Genomic DNA, 19,508 nt, shown 5'->3' with positions numbered 1-19,508 from the left:
CATATTTTGGTACAAAAACAAAAGAGTGGCGTTCCAATTTTGTTGTGAAATACAATGACAATAAAGGCAATTGTATTCTATTTCTCTATTTTATTTTAAACCTCATTATGTAAAGTGCATTTATGCTGAAAAACTATTTTAAATCACTTATTAAATTATTATTATTATGAGACGTCTTGCTTAGAGAAATATGTTTGTGTTGTCTACGGCACGTCTGGACTGAGATAGGCAAGCAGACTGTCTATATTGTTAACAAGCTGAAGACAGCCAAACAAAACACTTGCATTATGAGCAAAACCTTAACTTGTCTCTTTAAGGGCAGAGGCAGAGGAAAACCAAGCAGTGCAGCTTACACACTGGCTCATGATCACACATCAATGTAGCACTCAGAAGGTCACTCGCATTTAAACCTTAAAACACCTGCACTAAAAAACCCCAAACGGTAAATCAAAGCATGCAGAGCACCGCTTGACTAAAGCCATTTGTGTCCCCAGAATATTATTAACTCTGACTGAACAAACATCAAAACGTCTGGGGATTTCAAGAGCCTTCAACATGACCACAGAAAACATTTACACAGAATCTGACTAACACATAAAATGTAATAACTATTCGGGGGATGGGGTTTGTAGCGGTGATGTGGTTAATACAGTTAATCAACAGATAGGAGAAAGGTAGCTCACTGGGAGGAGGGGAGCGAGAGGAGAGGTACGTACAATCCTGATGGTTTTCTAATGCAATTTCAAGCTTCTCCTTGGTCTTCTGCATTATTCGCAGCTGCTCAGCGTAGTCTAGTGTTGTTGGGACGCAGGGTGATGAAATGGGATATCAATTTCTCTCTCTCACACACACACACACACACACACACACACACACACACACACACACACACACGCGCGCATGTACGCACCAGACACACACAAGAACAGGAAGATAGAGGATAAAAGAACAAAAGGTGGGGAGAAAACAAAAGGGAAAATGTGATTGACAAATAATGAAAAATTAACCTACTAATGATTTTCTTATGTTAGAAAATCATTGTTGAAAAAAGCTGCATTTCTCAACATCTCAAGGTCCTATTCTATTTGAATAAATGAGATTATTATTAAATAATTGAAATAACTACAATCATTACGATACAACATAATAAAAACTGCAGTACCCACGTGGCATGTTTCAATTGGGTAAGATGCAACCATGTTACTGTATACCATGCACCATCACAACATTTAATTCTTGTGTCTTATGTCTTTCAAACTGTTGTTTGTAATGACTGAGACCTGATTACATTCTTGCAAGCGTTCAATACAGTTTCCTCATAGGATTTTCTTTGGTTCTTCAGTTTAACTTGCATATGTCGACAACCCCATGAATGATAAATATGTCAATGTCTTTGTTATCTCCATAAACCTGTGATGAGTTGTGTTGATGTTGTTTTGGTTTGGTTACTTTTGGTCAACCAAATTAAAGGTCTGCTATAGCACTTTAGAAAGTTATGGGATTAGCTCAAACCTTGGCAACAGCAGGATATAAACATTGGTAATTTTTTAAAACATTGCCTCATTCAACAAGAGCTCCACTCAAATGCAAATCACAACAAAGACTACAAAAGAAAGCGCTATGGACAGTAAAAAAAAAAAAAAAAAAAAAAAAAATTTTATTTAAAAAGTGACTACAGAACTGCTTTCCAAAAACCTTGTTGACAGATGTGACAGAAGTCAACAGAGAAATCTTAGATCGGCGGCACGGTGTGAGACTGGTTAGAGCGTCAGCCTCACAGTTCTGAGGACCTGGGTTCAATCCCTGGCCCCGCCTGTGTGGAGCTTGCATGGACAACGTAAAGCAAAGATTTTGTTATTGTCATCTTTGTATCTATGACATACTAACTACAAAATACTCCCACAAATGTGGGCCCTTAATTGCAGATTAGATTAGTTGAAACCAAATAATTAGCCTCCAAATCATTTAAGATTAAAATTGAGTTACAATGTGGCACAATTTTGTTTACATCTGAACATGACATATAAAAGTCAAACTAAACAAAATTTTACATTAAAATGCCTTCTTTACCAGCACATTATCACAAAAAAGTCCAAGCACCATCAAAATTCTAAAACTTGCGGGCCACTGAGAAACTCATACTTTTGTTGACGTTTTTTTCCCCTTTAGTGAACACAACAACATTGCCTAAACAGTCTACAGGAACAGGACAAAAGTTACAATTAACCCCCCCACCCCCCCCCCCCCCAAAAAAAAAAAAATTACATAATAATAATAGGGGGAGTCGCATTTCCAGTCATCATTTCTTTTCTTGCGTCAAACGCTATTTAAATTCCTGTACATAGTCCATTTTTCCCATTTTTGGTCTCCTTGAGTTCCCTGCAGTCTCATATGAAAAGTCATCATCTCCATCACATAAATTTCCTCCACAATTGCCATCCATTGATCCTGGTTAGGTGGGTCCACATTACACCATTTTCTAGTTATAGTTTTCATACTTTCCACTAATAGAATATTCACCAAATATTTATCACTGTCATGTATCAGTCCTTCACTAAAGTCATTCATGTATAAGGTTTTATAATTGATGGGGACATTATACCGCAATATCTTTTGGATTGTGATAAGTGTTCTTTCCCAAAAAAACTGTTATTTTATGGGATTTCCAAAAGACGTGCGCATGGTCTACATTCAGTTCGCCACTATTGGTTCTTGAGTATTTATTTTTAATTTTGGAGGTAACAAAGAATCGTATTAAATATTTCCACGAAAATTCCCTCCATTTTTGTGAACTCGTGGTTGATTGTTGGGCCTTCCACATCCCATGCCATTGTCGATCTGTGATTTCTATCTCAAATTCAGATTCACATTTCTTTTTGACATACTGGGTTGGATTCTTATTTGCTGTCAGGGCCTTTAATAGTGCAGATATAATTCTAAATGAATTGCCCATGTATAACTTGATCAAAAGTTGAGTTACACCCCACATTTCCCTAGAGAGGTCTATTTTGATCCTCTTCCTATAAAAATCTCTTGCTTGTTAATATCTATGAAAGTCATAACTCTAGATCATTTCATTACATTTCTCATATCTTGGAAATTTTCAATTCCCCATTTTCCCCCAAGGTACACCATGCTGTTATTCTCTTATACAGACCCTTTCCAAAAAATATATTGAATATTTGAATATCATGGAAAAGTTCATTTATTTCCACAATTCCATTCAAAAAATTTGACGTTTATAGATTATAGATTCAGGGCCCATAATTTAAACAATTTCAAATATTTATTTTTACGTAACTTGGGCTTCCAGCTCATAAAACCCATGAAATCAGGAATTAAAAAAATTAGAATACTGTGAAGAAATCACCATTTACTTCTCAGTTTTTGTAGAAAAAAAAAAAGAAATTAAGGTCACATTTAATCAATCAAAATATAGTACTTTCAAAACGATATGTTAATCTTCAATACTTGGTTGGGAATCCCTTTGCTTTAATCACTGCCTCGATGCGCTGTGGCATTGAGGCAATCAGCCTGTGGCATTGCCTGGGAGTTATGGAAGCCCTTGATGCTTGCTGTCAGTTCTTCTTTGTTTTGGGGTCTGGTCCCCCTCATGGGATATTTCCCATAGATTCTCAATGGAGTTTTGATCCGGCAAGTTGGGTGACCAGTCGAGCACTGTGATGGCATGGGCTTCAAACCAGGTTTTGGTGCTTCTGGTGGTATGGGCAGGGGCCAGGTCCTGCTGGAAGATGAACTCTGCATCTCCATACAGATACTCAGCAGAAGGAATCCTGAAGTCCTCTAAAACATTCTAGTAGACTCTTGCGGTGACCTTGGATTTAAGAAAGCAGAATTTACCAACACCTGCACTGGACATTGCAACCCAAATCATGATTGACTGTGGATATTTCACACTGGACCTCAAGCAGCTTGGGTTCTGTTCTTCACCAGTCTTCCTCCAAACTCTTGGACCTTGATTCTCGAATGAAAGGCACACTTTACTTTCATCGGAAAAGAGGACCTTGGACCACTGGCCAACAGTCCACTCCTCCTCCTCCTTGGCCCAGTTGAGATGCTTCCTATGTTGGCTCAGGCTCAGAAGTGGCTTGACCTGAGGAACCCGACAGTTGTAGGCCATCTCCCGGATGTGTCTAAATGTGGTGGTTTTTGAAGCTCTGAGTCCCGCCTCATTCCACTCTTTCTGGGTCTCTGCTAGATTCTTGAATCTTCTCTGTTTGATAATCCGCTGAACCCCACGGTCATCTCTCTTGCTGGTGCATCTTCTCCTGCCACATTTTGTCCACAAGACTTTCCATTGATATGCTTGGACAAAGCACTCTGTGAACAGACAGCCATCTTAGCTATGAACTTTTGTGGCTTATCCATCCTACGGAGCGTATCAATGATGGTCTTCTGGCCAGTTGTCAAGCTTGCACTACCTTAAAAAAATTTTATAAATAAAATGTTGCAGATGGCTCAGCGCAGCATTTGGAATTTAAATTTAAAAATGTAATTGATAAAATAAAAATGGACGAATGTAGTTTATACAGTCCTCTCCAAAAGTATTCCAACGGGAAGGTCAATTCCTTCGTTTTTGTTGTATACTGAAGACATTTGTATTTCAAATCCAAAGATGAATATGAGACAAAAGTTCAGAATTCCAGCTTTTATTTCATGGTATTTACATCTAGATGTGTTAAACAACTCAGGACAGAGCACCTTTTGTTTAAAGCCACTCACTTTTCAAGTGAGTAAAAGTATCGGAACAAACATTATTAAATTAACTTAAAGTAAAAAAAAAAATAATATTTGGTGGCATAACCTTTACTTGCAATAACTGCATCAAGCCCGCGACCCATTGACTTCACCAGACTGTTGCATTCTTCATTTGAAATGCTTTTCCAGGTCTCTACTGCAGCCTCTTTCAGTTCTTGTTTTTTTCTGGGGGTTTCTCCTTTCAGTCTCCTCTTCAGGAGGTAAAATGCATGCTCTATTGGGTTAACGTCCTGTGATTGACTTGACCCGTCTAAGACCTTCCACATTTTTCGTCCTGATGAAGTACTTTGTTGTGTTGGCAGTGTGTTTTGGGTCAATGTCTTGTTGCATGATGAAGCTTCTCCTGATTAGTTTGGATCCATTTTTCTGTAAATTGCCAGACAAAATGGTTTTGTAGACTTCAGAATTCATTCTGCTGCTACCATCATGAGTTACAAAATCAATAAAAGACTTGTGAGCCCTTTCTAGAAGGAGCCATGCAAGCCCAAGCCCTGACATGACCTCCACCATGCTTCACAGACGAGCTTGTGTGTTTTGGATCATAAGCAGATCCTTTCTTTCTCCATACTTTGGCCTTTCCATCACTTTGGTAGAGGTTAATCTTGGTCTCATCGGTCCATAAAACTGTGTTCCAAAACGTGTGTGGCTCATCTCTGCACTTCTTTGCAAAATCCAATCTGGCCTTCCAATTCTTTTTGTTGATGCGTGGTTTGCATCTTGTGATATGGCCCATATATTTCTTCTCTCTTAGTCTTCTTCGAACAGTAGATTTTGATACCTTCAGCCCCCGCCCTGTGGAGGTTGGCAGTGATGTCACGGACTGTTGTCTTTGGGTGTTTGTTCACAGCTCTCACAATGTTTCTGTTATCAATTACTGTAGATACCCTTGGCCGACTTGTTTGATGTATGTTTCTCAGTACACTAGTACTTAGTTTCTTTTTCAGGACATTTCAAATTGTTGTATTGGCTATGCCCAATGTTTGTGCAATAGCTCTGATCGATTTTCCCTCTTCTCTCAGCTTCAAAATGGTTTGCTATGCTCCCATAGACAGCTCTCTGGTCTTCATGTTTGCTTAACAGCAAATGCAGTTTCACAGGTGAAACCCAAAGCCAAAAACTAGCTCTAATGTTTAAGCATCTATCCATCCATCCATCCATTTTCTTTACCGCTTACCATCACGAGGGTCTCGGGCTGCTGTAGCCTATTCCAGCTGTCTTCAGGCGGGAGGTGCGGTACACCCTAAACCGGTCGCCAGCCAATCGCAGGACACATAGAAACAAACAACGATTCGCACTCACATACACACCAACAGGCAATTTCGAGTCTTCAATCAATGCAGCCATATGGGGGGCACACGCCAGTGCAAAGTGTAGGCCGGACCCAAGCCCAGATAAATGCAGAGTGTTGCGTCAGGAAGGCCATCCGGCTTAAAACTTTGCCAAACAAATATGAACGTTCATCCAAAGAATTCCATACTGGATCAATCGTGGCCCGGCTTAACAACGTTAACAACTGAGAGAGGCGAAAGGAATACATTGAGATGCGACATAGGGCAAAGGTAGAGAGGCATATGATGACATGTATGCCAGGTTGGACACTAATGAAGGAGAAAAGGATCTATACAGGTTGGCCAGACAGAGGGCTAGAGATGGGAAGGATGTGCAGCAGGTTAGGGTGATTAAGGATAGAGATGAAAATATGTTGACTGGTGCCAGTAGTGTGCTAGATAGATGAAAGAATACTTCGAGGAGTTGATGAATGAGGAAAATGAGAGAGAAGGGAGAGTAGAAGAGGCAAGTGTGGTGGACCAGGAAGTGGCAATGATTAGTAAGGGGGAAGTTAGAAAGTCATTAAAGAGGATGAAAAATGGAAAGGCAGTTGGTCCTGATGACATTCCTGTGGAGGTATGGAAGCATCTAGGAGAGGTGGCTGTGGAGTTTTTGACCAGCTTGTTCAACAGAATTCTAGCACGTGAGAAGATGCCTGAGGAATGCAGGAAAAGTGTGCTGGTGCCCATTATTAAGAACAAGAGTGATGTGCAGAGCTGTGGGAATTATAGAGGAATAAAGTTGATGAGCCACACAATGAAGTGATGAGAAAGAGTAGTGGAGGCTAGAGTCAGGACAGAAGTGAGTATTTGCGAGCAACAGTATGGTGTCATGCCTAGAAAGAGTACCACAGATGCATTATTTGTCTTGAGGATGTTGATGGAAAAGTACAGAGAAGGTCAGAAGGAGCTACATTGTGTCTTTGTAGATCTAGAGAAAGCCTATGACAGAGTACCCAGAGAGGAACTGTGGTACTGCATGCGGAAGTCTGGAGTGGAAGAGAAGTATGTTAGAATAATACAGGACATGTACGAGGTCAGCAGAACAGTGGTGAGGTGTGACAGACGAATTTAAGGTGGAGGTGGGACTGCATCAGGGATCAGCCCTGAGCCCCTTCCTGTTTGCAGTGGTGATGGATAGGCTGACATGAGGTTAGACTGCAATCCCCATGGACCACGATGTTTGCAGATTGGGATCTGCAGTGAAAGCAGGGAGCAGGTGGAGGAACAGTTAGAAAGATGGAGGCATGCACTGGAAAGCAGAGGAATGAAGATTATCCCAAGTAAAACAGAATATATGTGCATGAATGAGAGGGATGGTGGGGGAAGAGTGAGGCTTCAGGGAGAAGAGATAGCAAGGGTGGAGGACCTTAAATACTTGGGGTCAACCGTCCAGAGCAATGGTGAGTGTGGTCAGGAAGTGAAGAAACGGGTCCAAGCAGGTTGGAACGGGTGGAGGAAGGTGTTAGGTGTGTTATGTGACAGAAGAGTCTCTGCTAGGATGAAGGGCAAAGTTTATAAAACAGTGGTGAGGTCAGCCATGATGTACGGATTGGAGACAGTGGCACTGAAGAGACAACAGGAAGCAGAGCTGGAGGTGGCGGAAAAGAAGATGTTGAGGTTCGCTCTCGGAGTGACCAGGTTGGATAAAATTAGAAATGACCTCATCAGAGGGACAGCCAAGGTTCGATGTTTTGGATACAAAGTTAGAGAGAGCAGACTTCGATGGTTTGGACACATCCAGAGGAGAAATAGTGAGTATATTGGTAGAAGGATGATGAGGATGGAGCTGCCAGGCAAGAGAGCTAGAGGAAGACCAAAAAGAAGGTTGATGGATGTCGTGAGGGATGACATGAGGGCACATGGTGTTCGAGAGGAGGATGCAGGAGATAGGCTTACATGGAAAAGAATGACGCGCTGTGGCGACCCCTAAAGGGACAAGCCGAAAGGAAAAGAAGAAAAATCAACCTACCACGCATGTTTTTGGGATGTGGGAGGAAACTCGAGTGCACGGAGAAAACCCATCCAGCCACAGGGCTCTCCCATGCAAATTCCACACAGGCGGGGGCCGGGATTTGAACCCAGGTCCCATGGACTGTGAGGCAGATGTGCTAACCAGTCGTTCACTGTGTTTAAGCAATCAATCTAAAAGGCAACACCTAAGTAACTAGAAACACCCATCAGTCACATGTTCCAATACTTTTGCTCACTTGATAAGTGGGTGGTTTCAAACAAAAGGTGCTCTGTCTTGAGTTGTTGAACGCATTTAGATATAAATAACATGAAATAAAAGACGCAATTCCGAATTTTTGTCTCATATTCATCTTTTTATCTGAAACCCAAATGTCCTCAGTATACAGCAAAAACAAAGAAATTGACCGTGCTGTTCCAATACTTTTGGAGGGGACTTCATACTTATACAGCAGTAATTTAAAAATACACAAACAGTCGTATTTTGATAACGGCAGTCATGTACAGCATAATGTGTGAAGATGGATGGGAGCAGTGCTCTGTAGGGGCTTTGCTATTTAGCTTCACTGTTAGTCTACCCCAGCAGTGGCGTTTCCCTCTCCGGTCACACCACCTCCGCTTGCTCCTGTGTCGGCTTGTGCTGCTAAACAATTTCGTGCCGCCGTAGGCCGCTGGGTCTTTCCAATTTAAGATCTCTGAGGGTTGTAAAGGCTCCTGAGTTCGCTATGAACCCAAAGTCACCGGATGATCGAGTAGTGACAATAATGATATTTTGCTGTGGATATTGGTCACACTGGTTTACAACAAATTTATCAAAGATTTTTTTAGTTGATTTAGGACAATTTTGAAGTGTAAATCCAAATATCACATTGGTTTTGCTCAATCAGGTCAACATTTTGAACTTTAGCCACATGTGTTTTGTTCACCTGAAAAGGTATTTTCGCTTTAGAGGTTCAAATAAACAGAGGTTCATGCCCTGAATTTTGACCCATGATGACATAACATTCAATTTACAGGTAATTACTTTTGTCAATGTCTACTTTTCTATTTACAGTAAGCAAAGTTTGATGAATAAACAGTTAACTACTTAAAAACCTGACCTGAACAAGAGAATAGGATGTCATTTTCTGATTCAGTGATGCTAAATTGTCCAAAATCAGTTGAAAAAACAGACAACATAAAACAATTAAAAATCCTCTCCCAGTGTTATTTTTGCCGTCGTTGGCAAAAAAAAAACTTGGTCAAAATATCCGTAACTGTCGCAAGCTAATACAGACACCACCACACTTTTCAGATTGATATTGAATTTTACAATTTTGAAAAAACGTACATCATTTTCGTTCAACTTTACAATTATGTGCTACTTTGTCTTGGTAACGTTTGTGATTGTAAGAATCCTCTATCACACTGTTCATGTACCGTATTATCACGACAATATGGCACACTTAAAAGTCTTAAATTGTCTCCAAAATGGACGGGGCGCCTTATAATGCGGCGCGCCTTATGTGTGCACAGAGTTCCAAAATCTGTAAATGTTGTTGGGTGACTTTGATGAGTGCTCCGCTTGACTGACTGGGAGCATTTCCTGCCGACACGCTGCTTATATAGAGGAAAGGCGGACGTGACTCAGGACAGGATGCGGACGTTAAAGGGGAAAGGGTGCGCGTGAAAGAGGACGCTAAAGGCACGCCCCCAGTAGGTATATAGTGCCGGTATGTGCATTGTGCAAAACAACATCGGTTTGGCTAAAGACCCCCAAAAATGGCACCTACGAAGAGACACGCTTACGAAGCACAGTTTAAACTGCAAGCTATCAGTTACGCGGAGGAACATGGGAATCGAGCAGCTGCGAGATAATTCAAGATCAACGAATCCATGGTTTGCAAGTGGAGGAAGCAGGAAAACGCCGGCATCATTGTTGAACAGCCCCCCGGCAACGAGACTGACTCCGACAATGACGAGAGGGAACCCGGCATGTTTGATGGAGAACTTGCCCAGCTGTTCATTTCGGATACAGATGATGAGGACTTTGATTGATTTGTGGATGAGGATTGATAAAAAAATAACGTGAGTACATTGTTAAATACTTCAATAAAGTACAACCGAACTCACTGTTTACATTGTTAACTACTTCAATAAAGTACAACCGTTTTGCTCCCGCTGCCTTTTTAAAAACATAGTTTCAGCGTGCATGCATGCTACTGTATGTTTTAAGCTAGCGTATGTTTTACCATGCCTGCGCCCAATGCCTTATGGTCGTGAAAATACGGTATCTATTGCATTGTGAATTACTTTATTCATCCCTTGGGGGAAATTAGATTTACTTTCTTCATAACAAAGTTTTAAAACCTTTGCACTTGGCTAGGCGTTTGTTATAAAGAGTGAAATGTGGAGGGAAAATAAATAAATAAATAAATAAATAAGGCGGCACGGTGAAAGACTGGTTAGAGCGTCTGCCTCACAGCTCTGAGGACCGGGGTTCAATCCCCGGCCCCGCCTGTGTGGAGTTTGCGTGTTCTCCCCGTGCCTGCGTGGGTTTTCTCCGGGCACTCCGGTTTCCTCCCACATCCCAAAAACATGCATGAATTGGAGACTCTAAATTGCCCGTAGGTGTGAATGTGAGTGCGAATGGTTGTTTGTTTGTATGTGCCCTGCGATTGGCTGGCAACCAGTTCAGGGTGTACCCCGCCTCCTGCCCAATGATAGCTGGGATAGCTCCAGCACGCCCGCGACCCGAGTGAGGAGAAGCGGCTCAGAAAATGGATGGATGGATAAAAATAAAATCAAACTTTTCACGCACATGCACGAACACACAATCGTAAATTTGAAACAATGACGTCATGTCCGCAGCAAAACTATTTCATTCACGGTGACAAGTTTAGCAGCTGGTTTTGGTAAAACAGTACAGTATTTAAATAAGTAAAGCAATGGGTGATCTGTGACGGGATAGGGAAATATATATTTACAAGGTTCGAATGTAGTCCTATGCCAACTCCTCCATCAGCCTCACAAGCAATAATCAGGATGACTTCGACAGCGCAGTTTTCTTTGTATATGTTATCCAAAATGAATAAATCCTACAGTGAATATACGATCAAACCATTCTCTTCGATTTGCTTTTAAACTGGCCGCTTTTGGAAACCCAACACGTACGTCCAGTGGCCTGTGTCATGTAACTGTCTGCCAGCAAAAAACCTATACCTGTGTTCCACTGAGGTCCATTGTGACCACATGTTGCACTGCTAAACTCCTGAAAAGGTTGCTCGGCTCACGAGCGGGCGAGGGCTGAAATCAACAACCTCTCTGCTACCCCTCTCTCTCCCTGCATTCAAAATGTCATCCTCCGAAATAATCCTACTCTTTAATAAATGTACCAATAATCTGATGTTTTTCTTTTGTAACTGTACTGGATTTCAGTTACTTTTTTTGTTTTTTTTCCATCCTGAATATGTAACACCATTACATGTATTTCGTTACTCCCCAAGCCTGCATGTAATTAACGACTGAATATCCCACCTGATAGCTTTGCCTCGAGTTTACGGATTTGATCATTCCTTCTGAGCAGTTGGGTAGGCAGGTCATCCCTGGAGCTGCTCCCATCAGATGCCTGGGGAAAGAGAGCCAGTACAGTATTATATTTGAAAGTGAGCAGTGGTTTTAAACAACTCAAAATGTCTTTTTCTCTTTCTTTCTTTGAGAATTGAGACGTTTTACGATATTTTGAAATGCCAAACAACATATCGCTTTAATATAAAAAAAAATAAAAAATCATGAATAGTTACATGGCTCAGTAAACATAGTGTCCTGTATCAGGTGGCATCATTGCTTGGACAACTCTAGATCATTTAAGCAGGTGCAGCTGACTCTCGGGTACAGCCTCAAGAATATGGCTTTCACTGGCAAACCAGAATCATGATAACTCCAGGAAAGTAGCTTTACTACATAGAATTATCTTCATCAAAATGACACCATTTACATGGAACAATAGCACCACATTCACAGCAACGTTTCAACATTAAAAAAAATAAAAAAACAGGTTAGAAGAAGAAGATTCAGATTTTTTATTTTTTTTTGTATTTATTTTTAAAATCGGTGTTTCAAAATTTCATGCCGAAATCAAAAGCTTTATGTTACATGACTCAGGTAACACAATATCCTGATGCATAGCAAGCACTGAATGAAAGCATCCAGCCCTTTAAGTCATCACTGTTGTTTATTTTTCCAGGACTTGACTTGTACAGACTAAAAACACGGTAAATAAAATACATGACAGCAAAAAATATGAATCAATTAAAAGGAGAATGTTTTGTAAAATTGACTTTGTAATTGCTTGCAAAGAAATGGTTGGGTCTGTAGAATGCCTACATGCTCCTCAATTTTAAAATTATACCAACAGAGGTGGGTAGTAACGCACTACATTTACTCCGTTACTCGAGTAACATTTTCCATAAACTGTACTTGGCAGAGTACTTTAAATGCACCGTACTTTTTACTTTTACTTATGTCACGAAGGATTGATACTTTTACTCTGTTACAATGATTGGCATGCTGTTCGCTACTTTTATTTATTCCTTCTTGCGTGTGCATGTCTATTTTTCGACTTCATCTTCGACTTCCGCATAGGGCGCCCGCTGCGCCAATCAAACGGCAATCACTAATGTCATTTGACTCCGATTCACCATTCAGACGGCACAAGGCAGTCACATGACCGGGCATGTAGCCTTCGTGAGCCAATCAAAATTTACTCATTTGGGGGGGGGGGGGGGGGAACAGCCGCGCGACTGTTTATTACAGACTCCAAAAAACAACAGCTTAATCATGCAGCTCTTAAATTGTGACTGCCCAAACTTGGATATTTCAGCCCACATTTAACTTGCGAAAACACCTTGCGGTAAGTTTCAGATGTTTATGTTGTTGTTTTGGCAGTGAATATTGCAAAATGAGCACTATCCCTATGGTGTCGCACAAGCTGACGCACACACAATCACCAAGTCTGTTCAGCAACCAGCTTCTTCATGAAGTAATTTAAGCGAATAAAGCAAATAATGTTTCTGTAGGGCCCAATGTATGTGTTGTTTGTTTTTGGGCAGTTAAAAATTGAAATAGGGCAGGTGTGTGTCGACTCCCATATATTATTTTTGTTATTTTATTGCGCTGATTTAAAAAAAAAGTAAAGAAAAAAAAATAAATAAATGAGTATTTACTCACAGGTTACTCTTGAGTATTTTTTTCATTGAGTACTTTCTTACACTTAAGTAAATATTTGGATGACTACCTTTTACTTGAGTCATATCATTCTAAAGTAACAGTACTCTTACTTGAGTACAATATTTAGCTACTCTACCTACCTCTGTATACTACCAAGTAAAGCTTTATGAGCTATTTCCGAAAATGTGGCTGTGTGCAAGCTGTTCTGAATTTTGCCGGATTGTGATGTAGCGATGGGGCTAATTTACATACTCTCTACCCCGCAGCAACTCTTTCCACCCATGACTTGGCAGCTAGGCGGGCGAAGATCTGCCATTTTCAAGTGACGACTGGACTGAAGTCTGCCAGACTACAATAAAACAATATAATTTAATACTTCCACCTCTCAAGGTAATGTTTCCATTATATCCATGTAAATGGATAATGTGATGCACAATATGAACACTCTATTACACGCATTGCCGGACACAAGGGAAATGTACAATGGCCCAAAAGAAGGGATGGGAAATTTTGATGATTACGAGGGCCACAAATGGTTTATCCACACTACCCCTAGGGACAGACTGTGAACATGCTCCCCTTATGCCTGGGGCATCGCATCCGTGAGGGATGTGGGCAGGGTCCAAAATTACCACTTGCCAGGCGCCAAATGCGACTAAATTATCCGTTTGGTGAGTGAATCGCAGACCACTATTCGCCACGTGGCAAGTGAATGTTTGTACCCACATACACAAACATGCACGCGCCAATCATAGTGCAACGGCAGGTGTCCTGGAGCCTGTAATATTGGAGCTGGGCGTGTCCTGCCAGCAAAGTGTGTGGAACTCCTAACACCGATCTCTGTGAACAGCTGTGTGCATAGTTCCTCACTCTAACATGACTGTAATGTGCATGACAACAGCCAATCAGCGACGTCCTTTTACCGCGCCGCTTCCGTTTGCAAGTCGCAGGAGTAAACAGAAGCCGCACCTCTTCGGCTGGCTTGCTCTGTAGTGAGATGAGACCTTCTCTCAGCCTGCTGAGTTGCCGGTGGCCCATCCTCGCACCAGCGACTAAACTACTAAACTAAGTGATCATGTCCATCCATTTTCCATACCGCTTATCTTCACGAGTAATGTGGAAAGCAAAAAAAAATAATAATAAAAATAATAATAATAATAAAAAAAAAGTGATTGCAGTCTGTACAGCCTATCTCACTCTCTGTTGCCAGCACAAGTAACATTAGCAATTAGACACTGGTAGCAGTGAGGCCACCGACAACAACAATCAATCATTATTCAGGTGGTTTGTAAAATGGTAAAACAAGTTCATCTGTATTGTTATGAAAGATGATGCACATTTGAAAGTAGCAATAATGTTAACAGGGTTGCATCATAACTGGAGAATGATAATGTTGACAATACAAGGTATCTTCATTATCCCAAGAGGGCAGTTTGTTTATTTTGTATCTTGTACCTCCAAAAAACACACAGGACTTCAAAATAGTGTTATATCTTTCTATATTCGCTGCACTGTTGAGTGAAAAGTGTTCCTATATTTTTCTGTGTGTCTTTTATTTGCTTACTATGCTAATATCATGTTGGGTTAACGTTTTTAATTGCTATGAGGAGTGTTAAAAAAGGCGTTAATAAAATGTTGAACTACTCTTTAGCTTCCTTAGTTTACAGTACAGATGCATTAAAACTGGCTTTTTAAAAAAGTTTTAAAACAATATATAAAAAAAAAATCATGAAAATAATCCAGATCGGACGATATGAAAAAAATTACTTTTTTTTGCCGGATCGAACAGCCTTACAACAATCACAAAAACAGGTTTAACACGAGAAGCTAAAAACACTCAGATAATCTCATAATACAACAACAAGATGTTTTACGAAGCTAAACCCAAACTCTTTAAAACCAAATTAAATAAAACATTGACAGCCTAATGTTTCAGCCTCCAAGCTGCTAAAAAGTCGTTTAAAAGTGTTCAATGAAGAAAAATTAAACCGATACAAGTGCCAGGGAGTTTGATCCCACGGAGGCTGTAATCCTGTAACACAAGGACTGTGTCAGGAGCAGGAGGCCAGACTTTATGGATGTTAGACTTTTTTTCTCATTGCTGTTGTTTCATGTTGCTGTGATTTCTCTCAGTTTGCATCCAACATAATACTGTATTATAGAAGTGTGTAAAATTTGGGCTGCACACATTTCCACATATTGCACGTGCCATTATCGCTATGACGATATTTTTTCAATATATTTTGCAGCCCCATATAAAATCAGGGATCTCGTTTAATGTTCCTCCTGGGTCTGAGACGCACAAAAATGAGCACGGATGTATAAAGTAAGATGAATCTGCGTCTGAGGACACAATGCTATGGATTAGTATTCCTGCGTGGTGCTGGAAATCGGGTGGAGGAATTTCTTTGACAAGACAGGGCTCGAGAGTACAAATAATTTGGTCGTATAAGTGCCTTAATTTCTGAATGGTGCTTCTAAAAGAGAGAGAGGCGGTCCCCCTGACTTGTACACCCAGCCATTTGAGGAAGAAAAAAAAATTCCGCAGACAGATGAAAACCATCTGGTCTCTAAACCAATCAGAGGTAGTAAAGGGCGGGGCAGGACCACCATCTGATTGGCCGTACGTGTGCGCATGTGTGTGTGCTTTTTAAATGCGGGTACCAGCATACTCAAAACTAAGTTCTCTGACGGCAAACCAGTAGCTGCACAGTTACATGGAGTTGAGCAGGATAAATGGAATTACTGTAATTTCATGTATAATGCGCATTTTCTACCCCAAAAAAATGTCAAAAGTCAATTGTGCGCATTATACACAGGTATAGAAGAAAATGAAAAAGACTTTCACATTTTATAAATGTATGCCGCCATCTAGAAGTTATGAAAAAGCTGTACAGTTTCATTCCACTATTCCACCGCCTCCTAGAGGTTAATGAAAAAGTTGTACACTTTCATGCTAGTATGCCACCTCGAGGTTATGAAAAAGGTATAGACTACACTTTCATTCCAATATGACAGGAGTATGTATGACTACATATATGTAAAATTGTGCTCAGAAGTTTACATACCCAGGCAGAATTTGTGAATTTTTTTTTTTTTTTAATAAATACAACTGATGACTGAACAACCAAAATGAATTTTAGGCTGAGACACGTTCCAAAAAAGCTGGGACAGGGTCATGTTTACCACTGTGTTATGTCACCTTTTCCAATATGACAGAAGTACGTATGACTACATGTATGTAAAATTGTGCTCATAAGTTTACATACCCAGGCAGAATTTGTGAATTATTATTTTTTTTTTAATAAATACAACTGATGACTGAACAACCAAAATTAATTTTAGGCTGAGACACGTTCCAAAAAAGCTGGGACAGGGTCATGTTTACCACTGTGTTATGTCACCTTTTCTTTTAACAACATTCAATAAATGTTTGGGAACTGAGGACACTAATTGTTGAAGCTTTATAGGTGGAATTCTTTCCCATTCTTGCTTGATGTACAGCTTCAGCTGTGCAACAGTTCGGGTCTCCGTTGTCGTATTTTACGCTTCATAATGCGCCACACATTTTCAATGGGAGACAGGTCTGTACTGCAGGCAGGCCAGTCTAGTACCCGCACTCTTTTACTACGAAGCCACGCTGTTGTAACACGTGCAGAATGTAGTTTGGCATTGTCTTGCTGAAATAAGCAGGGGCGTCCATGAAAAATACGTTGCTTGGATGGCAGCATATGTTTCTCCAGAACCTGTATATACCTTTCAGCATTAATGGTGCCTTCACATGCCATTGGCACTAACACAGCCCCATACCATCACAGATGCTGGCTTTTGTACTTTGCGTCCATAACAGTCCAGATGATTCTTTTTCTCTTTGGCCCGCAGGACACGACATCCACAATTTCCAAAACAATTTGAAATCTGGACTCGTCGGACCACAGGACACTTTTCCACTTTGCATCAGTCCATCTTAGATAAGCTCAGGCCCAGAGAAGCTGGTGGCGTTTCTGGGTGCTGTTGATAAATGGCTTTTGTTTTGCATAGTAGTTTCAAGTTGCACTTACGGATGTAGCGCCGAACTGTATTTATTGACATTGGTTTTCTGAAGTGTTCCTGAGCCCATGTGGTGATATCCTTTACACATTGATGTCGGTTTTTGATGCAGTGCCGCCTGAGGGATCGAAGGTCACGGGAATTCAATGTTGGTTTTCGGCCTTGCCGGTTACATGCAGTGATTTCTCCAGATTCTCTGAACCTTTTGATATGATGGACCGTAGATGATAAAATCCCTAAATTCCTTGCAATTGTACGTTGAGGAACATTCTCCTTAAACTGTTCGACTATTTTCTCACGCACTTGTTCACAAAGAGGTGAACCTCGCCCCATCTTTGCTTGTGAATGACTGAGAAATTCAGGAAAGCTCCTTTTATACCCAATCATGGCACCTACATGTTCCGAATTAGCCTGTTCACCTGTGGGATGTTCCAAACAGGTGTTTGATGAGCATTCCTCAATTTTCTCAGTCTTTTTTGCCACCTGTCTGTCCCAGCTTTTTGGGAAAGTGTTGCAGCCATAAAATTCTAAGTTTATGATTATTTGCTAAAAACAATAAAGTTTATCAGTTTGAACATTAAATATCTCGTCTTTGTAGTGTATTCAATTAAATATAGGTTGAACATGATTTGCAAATCATTGTATTCTGTTTTTATTTGTTTAACACAACGTCCCAACTTCATTGGAATTGGGGTTGTATTAAGACATCAACTCACTGGTTCTTTTTATAGTGTTTAGACACTCACTGCACCACTCATCAGTAGCACTGCCTTGCTCATTTCCCACATCCTGTCCTGTCCTTTTCTGGCCCCTCTCATTTTGTTCTATTGGTTAGTTGTTGCATGTCCTCACCAGGTGCCCCCCTCCTCCCATCCCCCATCCACAAATAAGAACACGATTTGTCTGTTGTAACGTTACTTCTGGTCAAATATCTTGACTGTCTAACTAATGTTCTGCTGTGGTTCGCACCACAATTCCCCTTGTCAGTTCTGTCCCTCTGTCTGTTCCCTATAATCCATTTTCTGTCCGGCTGCATTTTAATAAACATCATAATAATAAAAAAAATAATCATCAATTCCTGTGTACACCATAGCTGAGATGGAAATCATGCAGCACTCACCAGAGGAGGGAGAAGTACATTTAGATGATGACGTTTATGATCATGGTTTATTATGTAGCTTTTGTACATGTAATGAAATCGAATATGTAGTTTGTCATTGCTAAATATTTACAAACTATATGGTTTTCCTCGTAAATAATGCGGGTAGGACTTGGCTGATACACGTCACATCCTGGAAGATTCTCATTCTCGAGAGAGTGAAAAGACCTAAAAATGGCAGCCCCTATAAGCAAGTAGATGTGATGTTTTAAACATATTTTCTGAGAATAATTGATTTGTAGATTTAAGAAAAAAGAAAGTAAGTTCCGGGCACTTGCAACCAACACTATGCAACAGTGATCTGCTGTTATCTCATCGACGTGTTTGAGGCAATAACAATACAGATGAAATGACGAGATATCATTTGGGAGATTATTTGGCCAACATACTTGTATATTTCTGTATTTCTAAAGCTTGCACTGTATGTAGGTGGAAGTGCCCAGAAACATGGTAGACAATGTGTGAAATTAAAGGCAACATTTCAGGTCAATAAACTATTAAAGACTGCAATCTTAAAGAGAACTTACAAAGTCATCCCCTGAGTCTGCCCCCACTGAAGTGATGGATTCCTTGCTGATGGTACGGGGTAACCGAACACCGCTCCGTGGTGCCGTCGCTGCCTCTTCTGCTATCTTTTTCTTCAGCTTGGCAAACATGTCTGTCCAAGCAGCGACCTCCTTAACAGAAGCTTCTATAGAGTATGGGGCACCATACAGTGCATTGGATTCATTGCTTCTCTGCGTATCAAAAATGTCTCCTTCTGCAGTACCCATCGAATGAAGGACAGCTTAGTATTGCCATTCTGCTAAATCTGGGGGGAGAGACAGATGTTCCTTTAAATGCCCACTCTGACTTTACAAAACACAAATGCTGCAGACAACAATTTTGCAGAGTATAACCGCAAGGTGGCCGACTGGTTAGAGCGTCTGCCTCACAGTTCTGAGGACCAGGGTTTAATCCCCGGCCCCGCTTGTGTGGAGTTTGCATGTTCTCCCCGTGCCTGCGTGGGTTTT

At 40.7% G+C, this 19,508-nt stretch overlaps 1 protein-coding gene across 8 annotated transcripts in view; it reads right to left on the bottom strand.

Annotated features, from left to right (window-relative positions):
- The window catches only part of golga1 (golgin A1), a 76,609-nt gene that overhangs the window by 56,037 nt on the left and 1,064 nt on the right, over positions 1-19,508 (bottom strand). For 5 of the 8 annotated variants that reach the window (XR_009787560.1, XR_009787561.1, XM_061766341.1 and 2 more), the window contains exons 2-4: positions 19,023-19,306; positions 11,595-11,685; positions 684-791 (exon numbers count right to left, since the gene is read on the bottom strand). Coding sequence is in view for 5 of the 8 variants with exons in the window: in XM_061766341.1 (XP_061622325.1) it covers positions 684-791; positions 11,595-11,685; positions 19,023-19,268 (445 nt within the window). In the remaining 3 variants the exon portion in view is untranslated. Of the gene's footprint in view, positions 1-683; positions 2,234-11,594; positions 11,686-19,022; positions 19,307-19,508 lie in introns of those variants that run through there. The other 3 variants (XM_061766337.1, XM_061766339.1, XM_061766342.1) reach the window with 3 other exon arrangements.

The sequence above is a fragment of the Phyllopteryx taeniolatus genome, chromosome 3 (assembly GCF_024500385.1).
Source record: "Phyllopteryx taeniolatus isolate TA_2022b chromosome 3, UOR_Ptae_1.2, whole genome shotgun sequence".
Taxonomy (NCBI): Eukaryota; Metazoa; Chordata; class Actinopteri; order Syngnathiformes; family Syngnathidae; genus Phyllopteryx; species Phyllopteryx taeniolatus.
This window is presented reverse-complemented; position numbering and strand designations above follow the sequence as displayed.